Raw genomic sequence first — 16,252 nt, 5'->3', positions numbered from 1 at the left:
TTCAGCAGTCTTAGATCTGTACTCAGCTTTTAATCACATGTAATAACTTTCTTGCAAAAGACATCACTTGAGTTAGAAGAATGCAGTGATGACAGTTAAAATGAAATCAACCCCCTTGAGTAAAATGCCACAGTTATTTTCAGAGATCTGCATAAATAGCAGCCAATTTGCAACTATATCTTCCCAGCTCAAAAAAGTATTTTCAAGAATTTGATAAAGTCTTTTCCATGTACAACTAGGCTCTGAAGAAAAAAAAAAAAGTATTTTATTTCTTTTCAAGATCAAAGGATGCTGAAGTCAAGTCCACCACCCTTGTTGCCATACATGATCTGCCTTATCTGATACAGTCCTGACCGCTCAACGTATTTGAGAAATCATTACAACATGAATACTCAGCTGCCAAACTTCTCATTTTTTAAAATACATTAAAGAGGTCTCTTTTAACTGAACAGTTTAAGATTGTATTGGTGTGTGTGTCAAGATTTTCAGAGCAGGCGGAGGGTCAGGGCCACAGGAGTGGCTACTGTGGGAAGTTGCCAGAAGCTTTCCCTGTAGAGTTATTTCCCTATTTCCCTCCCAACAGAGCCAATGCCAGCCAGCTCCAAGATGGACCTGCTGCTGGACAAGACGGATCCCAGCAGTAACCCTGTCACCCTGTTCTTTTAAAAGTTCTAAAGTTCTTTTAAAAGTTTTCATGCCTTCTGATGTTTACATAATTCTACTGGGGTTTCTCACGCACTGTTCACGTAAATAATGATTGTTTTACATTCTTCTTTGTGGGAAGAGGGAATTGATGAACTATAGGTTTGACCAGTATAGTTGGAGAGGTGGCAATTTGATCCTCCAATCCACTGTCACTTTTGGAATTCTATATAGTGCGAGGCCAGAAATAAAATTCGCTCTTTTTATTCTTTTGAATCTTAGAGTGAGTGCGTGAGTTATTTCGTGTCGTAGCGTGACATCGTGGCAGCACCTCAGGGATAACTTACTTCAGAAGAAAAAAAAAATTATTACACAAAATTAATTCTGTCCAGGGAAAAGTGAGAACATGAGAGAAACAACTCTGCAGACACCAAGGTCAGTGAAGAAGGAGGGGAAGAGATGCTCCAGGTGCCAGAGCTGAGATTCCCCTGCAGTCCAAAGAGGAGGAGGTAGTGAATCAGGAACAAAGTGAAGCTCAGGAAGGAGGGAGGGGTAGGGGGAAGGTGTTTCTAGTATTTCTTTTACTTTTCATTATCCTACTCTGATTTGACTGCTAAAAATCTCCGTTGATTTCTCCAATTTGAGACTGTTTTGCCCATGTTGGTAACTGGTGAATGATGTCTCCCCTGTGCTCATCTCAACCCTCAAACTTTTCCATTGCACTTTTCTCCCTGTCCAGCAGAGGAGGGGAGTGACAGAACAACCTTGGTGGGCATTTGACATCCAGCTAGGGTCAACCACAACAACTGAAATTAACTTGTAAACTATGTTAGGAAATACATTTGTTTCAATTGCCACAAGCTCATATAGTAACTTTCTTTTAAAATAGTGACATGTCAAATCCCTTGTCATTGACTAACCTGGACTGCTTCGAGTCAAGAGTTTTTTCTATTTTACCTACTCAGTGGGAGATCACAACGTAAGAGCTTTACTTATACATCGCCTTCTCCACTGGAACATGACAGACAGGACATGTTATTCCCATGTGGCTGACAATGCAAACAACCACAGTAGCAGAAAGCAGAGCTGGAGTTCGTAACTTTGCTGGAAAAAAAAACTAGAACAAATGAAAACCCTCCAGACAACTGGGGTTAACAAAAAGAAAAACCATTTCCCCAAGCACTGCAAGTCACCAGCAAGAAAGCAAAAGACCTTGTAAGTTCTTACATGTTAAAACTAAACTAGAATCTTATGTGCTACATGGGAATCAAGAATCAGAACTTTACAGTAAAGGAAATTCCAGAGTGATTTGTCAGACCTTAAAATCCATTAATTTTAGGAACACCGATGAACAAATCTTCTCTCTCTGGCAAGTGAATACATTCTACTGCTCTCCAATAAACTGAACCTACAGTTTAGCAGCTTGCTCCCTGAGGACAGAGATGTGAATCAATCTTATTTCAGTCAAGGATAAATGCTTTAAAGCTGCAATCACTTCCATCCCTTTAGCAGAGTTCACTTCAAGCACAAATACCTTCACTTACACTAAAAATAGCTCTATAAAATATCTGCTAAATATTCTACATCCCAAATATCAAACTCGCTCAAAGTGAATGAAGATGAAAGTTTAGGTGTCTCCCACCAGAGCCAATACAGACTCCTTCCAGTAGCCCTTCAAGTCTTCCTACTGCCCATTTCCCTTGGTAAATGTTTTAACATCATCTAAAATTACCCATTAGTCCTCGATGGTCCTGTCTGCACTCATTCTGCTGAACTTCAGAACTGCCACCTACAATCATCTGCCACACCTGCAGAACACCACTGTGCAGACCCTCTCCCCAAACCCAACAGAGGTTCAAGCACTTTGTCAGACTTCCTCACTGGCTGTGCCAGAAAACCAAAGAGTTCAGCATAAAGGTAGCAGGCAGACCGGTAAAAACTTGTGTGCACTGGAAGCGAATCACAGAACACTGAAATATTGTTTAAAAGAACATTTTTGTAATTCCTCATCTCTCAAATAGCAAACTTAAAGTACACAATCTTATATGAAAACTTTATTTGTAAACTAAGCAACCTCCAAATCAGATCTACTGTCAGGCTGTCACTATGGTTCTGTGTGTAATGGACTGCCTTAATGAACTAACACGAAAAAAATTCATTAGAGTTTTTCTTTTGGTAAATCAAAAGTAACAAAATGAACAAATCGGTAACACTTTGGTTATTCACTTTAATACAGGAAAGATGGGACACAAGGGAAAGAAATGTCAACTATAGTTGCAAAACCTTCAAAACACAAAGGAGCTGAAAAAAAATTGTTGGCAAATGTTTTCTGTTATTAGACATCTATGTTAAGACCTGAAAACAACACAAGCATATATTATATGCAGCTTCTTATAAAGCTTTATACATAGCCAAATGTACCAGAAAATTAATTCCCATTATAAACACTTACATGAACATGACAGAAATAAGTGATTTTATCAAATGAACATGGACAGTTTACGCACACTCACATCAACACTGTCCTCATACCTAGCACACCCTTAAGAGAATAAAGAAACCCAAACACTTTCAAAAGCCCAAATATCTTCCCTAAAATATAAACCAATATAAAGATTAGTATGAACAAATAGAGAAAAGAAATTACTACAATTTAATCCACTATATCAATCTCTATTGAATATTCTTTTAACACATACAAGTCAGATGACTGAGCACTGGTTTTCTGTTCCCCCCATGAAACACTCTCTTATCATTTCCTGGCTGCCATTTGATATTTAACTGGCAGAGGGTGGGTGGGTGGAAAAGCATTTTTTCTATTTCAAGTATTTTAGGAGAAAGTCATTGAGTGAGGAACACCACATTTTAGGATACAAATTTAGTCTGCATCATAAAATTTATTACTAGACTAAGGCAACTTCCTAGCCACACACAAGAGATAATTTAGCATTCTAGTTCAACAATTAGCAAGATGAATCAACAGCCTGGGGGAGGAGGGAAGACTTGCCTCAAAACAAACTACAATTTTTCAAAATTCTGGACCAGCAAGCTTACTGCATTAGGAAATTCTAACAAATGAAGGGAAGACATTTCCTCATTTGAATCATTTGTACCATTATATTCATTACATTACCAGTCAGCTTGAAACATGTAGAGAGCTCGAACATGCTAAATACCAAAGAGTCCTGTGAGTTTGCCCTGTAAGTGTGCACAAAAACTCACAGCTCAGAGCATCTCTTCTCATACTCTTCCCTGCAGAACAAAAACAAACCACAGGAGTTCTTGCCGAGCTTTTGGATATGAAGCTGCAAATTTATTCACTAGTCTATAGAGTATGCTATGAAGAAGGGTATCTGAGAAAGCACAGACACATGGGTTTTTTTCTATCAAGCTATGCAGATCTGAAATAAGGCATGAAGAACCACATAGTACAAAGAAGCAGTAATAATGCTTAAATATAAAGCAAGCTGTGAGTTCTCTGAGCTGTGAAGTTCCATTTCAGCTCTCCCCACAAAGTTTTCCTCCACACAATTAATTTGTTTTTAGTAAGCTATTTTTAAAAAGATCACCTACAAACATTAAGAGCAGAATTGTGGATCATAACACTGCATAATTAATTCAAATCTGAGCAGGTAAGGTTTTACAGCTACCTTCATGCTTCAGCATGTCCTGTGTTTACTTTTAAAAATTAGACAGGAAGGCACTGCATTCTTAGATGTTCACCTTCTTCCCATCTTCCCACTAATGACTGACAATGACAGAATACAACAAAATGGATTGTCAATACAGTTAATTTTACATTCTGTGTTGCATCTTTCAAAATTTTCTCAGAGGAAACTATTTCAGTCTGCTTGGATAATTCACTGAGCCAGTATCTAACTAAAGGAATGCAAACAAAGTTATGAAAACAATAGTGTAGTCTGTACTAGACTCCAACTGACGTTTTCACATAAACAGATGCCAAAAGTTACGCAATTTACACTGCAAATATAAGTTTCTCAGGTAAAAGTGCTGCAACTGAACTAATGTAAACTCGACCATGCTGCTATACGATAAGGACAGCCAAATGACAATGCAATTCTTGTCTGTCATATGACAGTTATTTTCAGCCAAGTAAAACTAGTTTGGTGTTTCCAGTATAGTAACAACTTCATAGTACATAAATCCAGGCTGCTTCAGCTGAGAACCATTAGTCCTGTTTCAGATTTTCAGGTCTTAAGGAAAATTCTGTGGTCACATCAGGGTGTAGCAGACAAAACTTTGTGCAATGACTCATTATATGGGAATGCTGGTCTTACAAAGGTTATTTACATAACAGGAGTTCATCTGAAAAATAGTGTGTTTTAACATTTGCTGCACACAACTTTTAATACTGTCTACTTAGCTGACAGGCATCTGTATGCTTTAAAAGGTGTCACTACATTCAACAAAACACCTTTCTAAAGATAGCCCCTTTTTAATTTTTTTTCTTGCTAGTACACTTAATATTTAAGCAAATACTTGTACTTGATGCAGAAAATATTTCTTATCATTGTAAGCCATAACTGGAGACTGAAAGCTAATTTAAATGACAGCTTAAAACAAAAAGGAAAATTATAGAATAATTCAGGTAAGAAGAAACTTCTGGAATTGATCCAATCTAATCATGCACTAAAAACACGGTCAACTTTTAAGCTGAATCAAAATACTGAGTTTATACGCCTGATAATTAGATAAATGTTTAAAAATGCTATAAATGTTATAAAAGAAGTTAGATACACAAATTGACATTATAAACAGATCCCATTCAAACTCTGCTTTCCCACAAAGATACCTCAGCAGCATTATTTTCTACCCTTTCCCTAAGAACAGCCTCTTTGTGCAGGCCAGTGCTCCATCTCACTTTAAACCTGAGCACAGGCTTCCGCCACTTCCCTTCTGTAGGCACTAGCACTTTTGTGGTCTCATAGTAAACTCATGAAACTCATCCAGCTGAACACCACACTTGGCAGAAAACTCAGAATTAGTTGGCCAAGTAAATTCTAATGTTGGCACAAGGTGGCACTGGGAAAGTGCAGTTGGATGCAGAACATCCTTTTTGTCAGGAGTGCACATTTACTTCATTTTGAAACTGCAGAATCAGTCCCTTTACTAACCTCCCTTATCCTCTCTGCCACAAGCATGAATGCAGGAATGCAGAGCAGAGACTACAAATAAAATATAAATTATCCTAAATAAGGACCAAGTAGAATAAAGCTTTAATATTCTCGCTGCTGCTCTAACTTTTAACTGTAGCACAGGAAGCACACAGAAAGAACAAAACCAAACCAACCACCCAAAAAAAACCCCGTGCCATTTAAAATGAAAGGAAAATAAAACTCCATCAATGTAACAAAGACTAAAAGACTGGTACATGAAGCTTGGTAAAGCTGTTGGGAATAAAACATTAGAAGTAGGCTGGGGATGGGGATCAAATGATGCACAAGAAGGCTTAGGAACACATCTTTTCCTCCCTCTCCCAGGCACCCTACTAATGGGATTCAAGAAGAGATGGGACACAGCTTTTTACCTGAACCCTGACATTAGGATGGAATGATAAGGCCTCTATAAAGGAACAAGGGATCAAAAAGTATCTTGTAAAGCTGAGGTAAATGGAACAGACTTCCCAAGGCCAGTATGCTGGTTTAACACAGGCCCCTGAAGCCAGGAAATGACCCCTAAATCTTGAACCTCACTTTTGTAATGAGGTTTTTACAAAGCAAGTTAAATCTGAATTAATTCCACTCAATGGAGTAGAAGCCTACTATCAGATATACTCCTAGCTGATGGGGCAAGCTTGTACAACCCCTCTTTCCACTCCTGATGATCCATTACTGCCAGCTCAGAAACAGAGAGAACATGGCATATGCCAGAAAAAAACCACATAAATCTGGCAACTGGGTTTCACCATTTCACACACTTACAGCAAATTCTTGGTTTAATTCCTCCCTCTTGTTTCTTATCAAACATTTTCTTTCTCAACTTCACAGAACTCTCTCCTCATTCAAATGAAAAAAGTTTTACCCAGAACCAAAGTGCCATGTGATCTAAAAGCTATACAAATGATAAAGTGTCAGATTTCTCTAAACAGTTCAGTTTCAGAATTTACTGAATTCAAACAGTTGTTTCAAATAAAAACACTCTCCCCCTATTCTTATCAAAACACTGTTTCCCCAGTGTTAGTCACATTTCATTCTATGTTGAACACACCAACTCCGTATATCCTTTATTTTCATTAAGTGTTCACAAACAGCAGCGAAGATAAGGATTTAATTTTCTTCTTTGAAGTTGCACAGTATTTACCTTGAATGTGCAAAAGCAGCCCTACACATCTTACGTTTGAAATTCTGCTGCCCTTTCAAGCTTGGCACATAACCCTTAGAAGCTGGCCCCTGCTAGGCCACAGGAAAGCTCCAAAGGTGCTGGTGGGGTGTCCATTCTCCACTTCCTTAGAAAAGGGAAATATCAGATTTAATTTATACTGTCCAAGAGTAGAGAAAAGCAAAGACAAAGATAAGCTACCACAGGTCAAACAACCCTATCTAAACTAGCAATGTCTCATACAAAATCTATCATTTCTGTAGTACATCCAGAAGAATCATATTCTTTTACTGATTTCCTTTTATCTACGTATCAGAACATACCAAATCAGTGGTATAGATTAATTCTAATCATTAACTTTTGCTTTCTCAACCTTATATACAGTTATAAGACTCTGAAAACTCATTTCAGACACTACAGAGGATATTTAGGCATTTGTGTTCTTTTAAAACTTGCTATTATTTTAAAGAAAGTTTTTTAAAAATAAACAGATTCAGTATGGGTATATGGCCAGCAAAGCTCAAAGGAAACTATGCCAAAGACAATTTCAGCAACTATAGAATTAGTAATGAATTGATAAATGGGAGATAAATAATTTGGTTTATATTAAAGTTTAAGTCAAAGAAATTTATCTTACCAGAAACAACATGCCCCCCCTTCTTTCATTTTGAAGAAAAAGAACAGGACACCAAAGAATTGTTTTGAACACTTCAAATGTATAAAACAGGCTTTCATTACTATAAACTGCAATGAAAATGTTTTGACAATGATCCTGATTCAACTTTATTTCCCAGAAAGCTCTCATGTTAAAAAAATAAATAAATTAAAAAATCTTAGATGGCATACCCCACTACACTATAATATGCCAACAATCTCAAAAAGCAGTTGTAATTTAAAGTGAGAAGAATCTTGTAGAAGTAGAAAAGGTTGACTGTTATCCTAGATTTCTTTTTCTCCCACAAAACCTCAGTCTCTACAGACAAGATCTTTCTGACTCCTGCATTCTCAAATATGATTTAAGATGGACCAGTCCTTATATGCAAAGGCACTGAGGCACAGAAACAACACTAGCAGACTAAAATGCAAAATAAAAAAATAGCAAATGAGCAAACAAAAAACTAAAGAGACCTGTACACATCTTCCTTAGTTATTCAGACAAACTGCATATTTAAATAGCATTTACAGTAGTCCCAAAACTCAGTAGAAATTTCTACATAATAATAATTTGTTAGATGAAAAAATAATGTATTATAAGTACATATTTAGAAAGCCTGTGTCACCTACAAAGAGTTCAAGAAGTGTACTAATACTTTCAGCCTGATGTTTTTCTTTAGTAGTTTGATATCACATTCATAAACATCAGCTCAGCATGGGGGTTTCTACCATAAAGACTTTGGAAGGGGATCTTTATATATGAATCACATAGTGAGGCTCACCACATTATGATGTGAGACAAGGTGTTTTGGGACAGACTTTGTCTCAGCATAGCTTTAACACACTCAACTTGACAACTCTGAGAAACAGGGAGATAGGATCAACTGTCTAATATCTCTTTTTCCCCCATTTTTTCTCCATTCCCAAACCCATCATTTACATTTCTCATAACCATGGGGTACTCTTAGGATGTCACTCGGGTTACCTAAATTTCAAGAAGTAATACTGAAACAAACTGAACTTCTTCCTTTAAGAAGAAAGCCCAACCACAAAAACACACACAACCCGCAATACACAGATGTGCATATTCATATACTATGAATCAGCTAGAACAGAATGCTGTTTAAAATGAAAAATAATCAGGCAGAAGAAGGACAAAGAGTTCAGTTGTGAAGTACTCACAAGTTACCTCTCTATTCTTACTCACAGCTCTTCACCCTTTCCAGACGCAGGCTGGCAGCCCAGAGCAAGGGTCACCTGCAGTACTCACCACCCAAACTGATGAGATCCTGCTTAACACTAAGTTACTGTACATGGGAGTCGTTTTCCTTATAAATCACCCCTTGGTAATTCCATCTAACATGCTCAACTAAGCTGGAGAACAGATCAGAAGAATGTGTCACAATGTCTCAGTGTCCTCAAATTTCATATGCTGTAGAAAATTCCTCCTACAGTTCCCACAGCTGCAGCAGTAACAGCAGCAACCAAAGGTATAAGGAGAAGAGGAACATCTTTTTCTTCTACAGCAAATAACATACATTGTACTGCAGAAGTCCACATGTTTATCAGGTTTACTGAGTACGTAACATCCATCAGCAGGGATTCTTTGGAGATTCCTGTCCTGAACCATCCATCTAAGATCTAGATGGCAAGTTTGATCCTGTATCATCAAGAAATCTTCATATCAACTACACACAAAAGCCTTTAACCTTCTCTGCAAACATCACTCAGTACAGGTGTGATCCTGCAATTAGAGCTACCAAACCACTTTTCTTCCACAAACACTGGCTCTGCCTTTCCAACACCAGTAAAAACCAAAGTCTTTGTTGTTCTAACTGTATCATTAGACATTATCTCCTTCCTCTAGGTGTAGCAGTGGTACAGCAGTTCAGTGGTGACCCACAATACTCACAACCTGCAAAAACTTTACAATAGTACTCCAAGAAAGTTTAATTTAAAAGGTGATGACACCTATTTAGATTTAGGCAGGCTTTTTCCTTTTTTTAAGTAGATGAGAAAATGAAACGAGAAAAAATCGAAGAACATAAAAATCACTCCAAACTAGAGCTGAAACTTAAGCAAGTGTGTAGGACCCAAAATGGCACAGCAGACTTGTAATTAATGTTCTAGCAGGCCACTACTTTTACTACAATCACATACAGTATTTCAGGTTCTGTATAATTCATACTTAGGATTACAAAAAATTGTCTAAATCTGTTTTCAGAATAAATTCTGTTTAAAATGCTAAGATTTGTTCCTATTTTGGTCACCTGCTGATTGTTGACAGACTGCACATAGATACAGCTCCTGGTACCAGGCCAAATTTACATTTAATTTGGGGAAAACAAATCCAGCATGGCTTTTTATCTGTATATTGAACAAAACAGGAGCCAAAGTTTCACTAATCCAAAACATGTTGAACGTGATATGTTGGCATGTTATGAAAGTGGCACTAAGCAACAAGAACCACTGCTAAAATGGAAAAATTAGATTAACTTTTTTGGCTGATCTGAGAAAGAACAAAGTAAACTTGTTATTATTAGATTACGAAATTTCATTACCATTTTAAAATAAAAGGCAACATGATACCTGTCCTTTAAAAACTTAAGAGTCCTAGTTTCCTACCTTTCCTCCTCTATGTAGTGATACTTAAACTGCCACTTTCCTTAGATACATGTTTGTGTCTAAATTACATTCATTCCAGCTCTAAAATACATCTGGTGCACAAAAATGCTGCAAATAAAGGGGAAATGTCTTTCTCTAAAGACTTTTTCATGTCTTAAAATGTCTCTATTTAAAGACAACTTTGATCTCCAGCTCTTTCTCATTGTAAGCTCTGCTGCCTAGTTCTAAATTATTTGCAAAAGCACCCACCTCTGCTCCCTCCTACCCCATATAATCCATGACACCTTTCAAACATGCAGCACGGTTATAACTACATGTTAGCAAGTCTATGAGTACAGATCTTAACTTTTTTTAAGACAGTAAATGTGGTATTTTTCAGTGCATACTTAATTCTGTGTTGACATTTTAAGTAATGTAACTTGTATTCATGTTGAATTAATTCATTTTGCATGCACAGTACAGAATATTCCTGATATATAACCACCTGCTCAGGGAAGAAGTAAATCTAATTTAGGAAACTAATAATTAACATTACAAACTCTATCTAGTGTGGTGGCCCAACTGTACAGTTTTCAAACTGCAACTGAGCACAGTGCCAGCAGAAAAACATTCTCTTGCAATAATCACTTTCTTAAAAATAAATAACTCAATGCAGTATTACTGGATACATTGTATGAGCCACTAAAGCAACAGACAATACCAAGGTGTGTGGGGAAAGGGAATCACACCTAACACACAAAGCTAAAGCTCTTCTCCAATTAAGGGCACAGGAAGATGCCACATATCAAATAAATCTTTGAGATACCAGATACCTTTAGTTGAAAAATTGTTTATTACACCTCAGTATAAGTCCCAGAACAGTACAAAGGTTCCTGTATTTAAAACACAGCACTGTCCTACTCAAGCAATTTAGAATTTATTCCCATAACAGAAACCAAGGGAAAACACTTCAGTTCGGAGTTCACACTGACATGGGTAAAGCTGATCCCTATTAGAGATGTCAGGTTCCATCCAGTAGCTGCTATTTCAAATATGACTGAAATTCACAAACCTCCAGGAAAATACACATAATACAGAAGGAAGAAAAACAGCATTTTTTTAAGATGCATTATGGAAGCACCATAAGACTCATATAAACCTTAAGGACTACGACAGCAGACACTGAAGGCCACTTTTGATTTAAGCAGGTCTTCAGTTCTCAGAAGTCTTCTGATTTATAGGTTACTACTTTTATTTGAAAGAAGGATGTTTCCAGAACATAGCAAATACATCAGCAAAAAGAAAAGAACCAAGACCTTTAAAATTTATGAACATGGATAAAGAAGGAAGAAAAAATGGTAAAAAAAAAAAAATCTACAGCCAAAAAAAAAAAATCTACATCCATTTGCCAACTGGTGTCTGAGAGGGTCACACTTTTGGGACAACCTGCATATTGATCAGTTGCTTTCTCACTATGCCATAGGATATATGCAGGTGCTTGCAGCCAGCACTCAACTTTTTTTTGCCTCTGACTTCAATCAGGAGGCCCCTTTCCAAATCTTTAGTTATTTGGACAACTCCACGCAGAAATTAATTGCCATTTTATCAAAGGTAACGAATTGCAACTTAAAATAAAACTTACGCACAGCACTAAGCTTGAATATCTACAGCTTAGTTACCAGCAGATTGTTACTATATACAAGCCTCCACTACAAATCTAGCTTCAATTAATTCATTTTAAATGCAGCATCAGAACATGTCCATTATATTGCCATGTGATTACAGGAAAAACCAAACACAACACACAGGTAACGTAACGTAAGAGCTATTATTTGACACTCACATCTCTGCTTCAAGAGGTAAAACCATTTAATCTCTCCTGTAAACTGCACTTATTTTTATCACAGTCTTCCGCCAGAACTTTGGCAAAAGATATGATGGAAGAGGAGTAAAAGATTCCAGTCTCACACCTACCCACTCTATTCTCTCCTATAACTCCCTTAGCAGAGCTGGAACAGGTCACAGGTATTGCATGATCACATGAAAACAGCTGTTTGGACTCCTATCATCTCAATACTGCTGGATGCACAGTCACTGCAGAGTCCCTAGGAGAGATGTGGGTGACTGTAGGTCAGGAGCAGAGAGCAGTCAATAAAGGAATCCCTCGGAACTTTGGGTATGGGCACTAAGAGAGCAGCAAGCTCTGCACAGAGCATCACGGGGGCACAGCAGGGCACAGCAGGGCACAGGCAGGCCCGCATGCAACTGGCACTGGCAGCTGCATCAAAAACATTCATCCTCCGAAGGAGAAATTACAGACAAAAGGTATTCAACTTTGAAGCTGGATTTAAGCTAAAAAAAAAAAAAAAAAAAAAAAAAAAAAAAAGTAACGTTAGTTCTGAAGACCTTGTAGAAAGCCTAAAACTTTCAAAGAAAGATTTGGAGAAAGCCTTTAAAAAACCCACCATATCAATGCACAAATAAAGCCACCACGGCCCTTGTACCTTAGTCCTCATGTCACAGCCCTGAAACCACTCAGAAACACCACCTCACTTCTGGTTCATCCCCCGTTTGGCAACACTCTACTGAGAGATCTAACAGCATTAAGCGCCCGATTCTATTTCCCTCTCATCCCAACTTTGCAAGGAACGGCCCAAGCCGCGACATCCGCGTTCTGCGGAGACCGCGCTGGAACCAAGCCGTGCGCGTCACTGGCACCTGAGGGGAAGGAAACCCAAACCCTGCAGCAAAGTTTATTTCTGCGAGCGGAACCCCGGCCACGGCAGGCTCAGGTTGTCACCGCCGTCAGCGCCGCGGGAGCACCGGAGCGGGCGGCGGGGACATGGACAGGCCACCCCGGCGGAAGGAGAACAGCGGGGAAGGGACACTGCCCGCCCGCTCCCGCCGCTGCACCGTCTCGGAAGGGGCTGGCGAACTGGGACAAGCAGCCATGGGGCGCGGGAGATGCACTGCCCTCACCCCTCCCGCCAGGCCGGCTCTGGGGCTCCGGCCTGTGGCGCAGCCCCGCGTGCCGGGGCGGGGGAGCGCGGCGGGGCTGGTGCCACTCGGGTCCCGGGGAGGTAACAGGCCCCGGCCCGCCGGGCGCGGGTGCTCGCGGCAGCGCCGAAGGGTGTTGGCCACTCACCCACGCAGGCAGATCCGCGGAGGAGACGCTGAGCCGCACCGCCTCCTCCTCGTCCTCCAGGAAGGCGAGCGCCCGGCCCAGGCGGGAGCTCTTGCCGCCGCGGTGCCTGCGGATCCAGAAGAGCCCGCACAGGGCGATAAGCACCCAGCTGAAGCTCAGCCCCAGGTAGCCCAGCACATACACGGGGAAGATCAGCACGAAGCTCCTCGCAAACTGCGACACCAATCCCGTCACGTCCACGCTCAGCAGCGGTGGAGGCGACTCCGGCACGGGGTCCGCAGCCGCCGCGTTCTCCGCGGCGGACCCCGCGCCGGGGGGCTGCTTAGCGGCTGCCCCGCTCATGCTACTGCAGCGGCGGCTCCTACTGCTGCTGCCGCTCCTCCCGCTGCTCCTCCTCCTGGGGCGCTGGCTGCGAGCGGGCAGGGGGCAGGGCGGCGGCGGCGCCTCCTCGCATCCCGCGCCCGGCCCCGCTCACCGCGCCGCCGCTTCCGGGCTCGGCTGGCCCAGCTCCGGCCGCCGCTGCCGCCGGGAGGAGGCGGCTCGGCCCCGACCGCCGCTATTGGCGCCCGGCGGCCGCACGAACGCCTCTGCTCGCCGCCTCCCCCGCCCCGGGCAGCCTCTTCCCCTCCCTCCGCCGCTCGCTCATCCCTCCCTCGCAGGCCTGCCCGGGAAGCGCGGGTTCGCGCTGCCGCCGGACCCGCGGCCGCTCGGGGCCATCGCCGCGCGGCCTCCGGGAGGGAGGGAAGAGGAGCGCGGCTCTGGGGGCCGCCGCCAGGAAAGGGCTCTTGGTGGGTGGCAGGAGCGGAACGAGCGTGCCAAGGCGTGTGTGCGCTTCCTCGCGGGCGAACCACACCGTCTCCCCTTCTCTTCAGTCACTTGGGCGGCTGGGCGGTTTCTACCTGTTACGCCCTTCGTGCCTCGCTTTATTCCCTGTTGATGGGTATTAGTAAAGGAGAGACTGATCAACGCCTCAGAGCAGCCAGACGCTGGCCACTCCGCGCCTTAGTTACAACAGGTGTTTCCTGAAGTTTTGCTCACACATCCTCACATAAAGCTGCCTCCTCTGTCATCTTGTTAACACACACGAGTACCGAGGGTGGCACCCACTGTCTTGGGATTTGTTAAATCGAAAAAGCTGGTTTTATAACAGGCTCGTGTCGTTTATCCCTTTAAGACCTGGTTCTCACATCATTCCTCCTATCGTTTCTTTACCTTTTCAAGTGACTTTAATGCAGCCACGAGTTTCCTAAGAGGCAGCTGTTGCTTGTCCTTAGTTATCAGGTCCTAATCAGTTTGCTGGTACACACAGATTAAACTCAGCATTTACCAGGAATTTGTGTGGGTTTTTTTATTTGTTTTGGGTGGGTTTTTTGGGGATTTTTTTGTTTGTTTGGTTGGGGTTTTCTTGGTTTTAAACAGCTAACCTTTCACTTAGTGGGAAAAAGGATCCTTTCTCCTCTCTTCAAATGCCAATTTTCACAAAATGTGTAGGACTTTGAGACTTGATATTTGCAGGCAATAAAGAGGGGAGAATTGCTTTAGCCAATAGGCTGAAAAGTTCTGAAAACACACACAAGTGGACAAATAGGAAAGCTATATAAGCTTCATTTGCTTAGGAAGTGAAAGTAACCTCATCTCAATTATCCAGAGAAAGGGAAAGTCAAAAAGGCAATGGCATCAAAGGAAAAGTTGTTTGTTTAGTATGGCACAGCAGATTTGGAATAAGAATCCATGTTTTGACAACTGAATGTGGTATTCTGTTTTCTCATCTTTCCAAAATCCCACCATGCCTGCCATCAGACTCAGTGGACCACTCTAAGCTAAATTCTGGCCACAGACTCCTGCTCTTCTTTACTTCTTTACCACTGACACTCTGTGTTCCCCATCTGTGTGTTTAGATTACTCAGGATGAATATTCAGAACAACAAATGATACAAAAAGATGGATCACCACCTAGTTGTAAATCACTGACTTTGTTACAAGTTTTGAAATTATAATTTACCTTGGGTCTTCTGGAGAACTCAAAACGCCTACAGGCTGTGACTGAAGGTACTGAATGAAGAGCACCATAAGACCCTAGGAAAGCTTGTGACTTCAAACTGAGGGTAGCAAGTATGATGCTGCGAACCCTTTGGACACCAATTAACTACAGTAAATCTGAGGAATTTTTTTGCATTTATTGAATTCCTCTTCCAACTACTCTGCTTATAATGTGACTTTAATGTCACTCACTCTTGAGTTTCAGCAACACCTAGTACAAATGGCTACATTGTATGTTGTGTCCATTACAACCAACACTATTAATACTCTCTCATTTTTCTCATGTCTTTTGTTCTCAGCCTTGGAGTCCATTGTCCATTTTATTTCCCTATCCGGCCTCACGGTGTGTGAGTCAGAATACAACTTTACCATAAGTTAAAATGGAAATTCAAAATGAGGGGGGAAAAAGTGATTGAATTAATGTGATATTTGGCAAGTAACACTTTACCGTAAGGTACATATTATTCTGCTCTTATGTATGTCCAGCAGGTATTTTGAAAATGAGCTGGATATAGAACTTAGAGAAGTTCCCCACGCAGTCAAATTTAATACAATGGAAAAACACAACAGGAAATAAAAACTAATTTTGTAGTAGCATTTAGGATGACAAACGTAATATAATTGTAGACCAGGCAGCCTAGTACTGATCCTGCACAGAGTAATTCATGAATCAATGTGGAAGTTTGATTAATTAGAATAAAAGTACGTGATTATGTGCCAATCAAATACGAAAAGAGAAGTAAGATCTTGTAGCATGAATTTGATAACGTTTATCTGTAACATCAAGAGGAAGTTCTGATAAAGAGTTTACCACTGACTTCTCAGAAC

At 40.8% G+C, this 16,252-nt stretch overlaps 1 protein-coding gene across 3 annotated transcripts in view; it reads right to left on the bottom strand.

The window, feature by feature from the left end:
* The window catches only part of ESYT2 (extended synaptotagmin 2), an 81,437-nt gene extending 67,579 nt beyond the window's left edge, over positions 1–13,858 (bottom strand). For all 3 annotated transcript variants that reach the window (XM_068174339.1, XM_068174351.1, XM_068174359.1), the window contains exon 1: positions 13,385–13,858. In XM_068174339.1, coding sequence (XP_068030440.1) covers positions 13,385–13,726 — 342 coding nt within the window. In that variant the 5' untranslated portion in view covers positions 13,727–13,858. The remainder of the gene's footprint in view (positions 1–13,384) is intronic.
* Between the last annotated feature and the right edge of the window lie 2,394 nt (positions 13,859–16,252).

The sequence above is a fragment of the Anomalospiza imberbis genome, chromosome 1 (genome assembly GCF_031753505.1).
Source record: "Anomalospiza imberbis isolate Cuckoo-Finch-1a 21T00152 chromosome 1, ASM3175350v1, whole genome shotgun sequence".
Taxonomy (NCBI): Eukaryota; Metazoa; Chordata; class Aves; order Passeriformes; family Viduidae; genus Anomalospiza; species Anomalospiza imberbis.
This window is presented reverse-complemented; position numbering and strand designations above follow the sequence as displayed.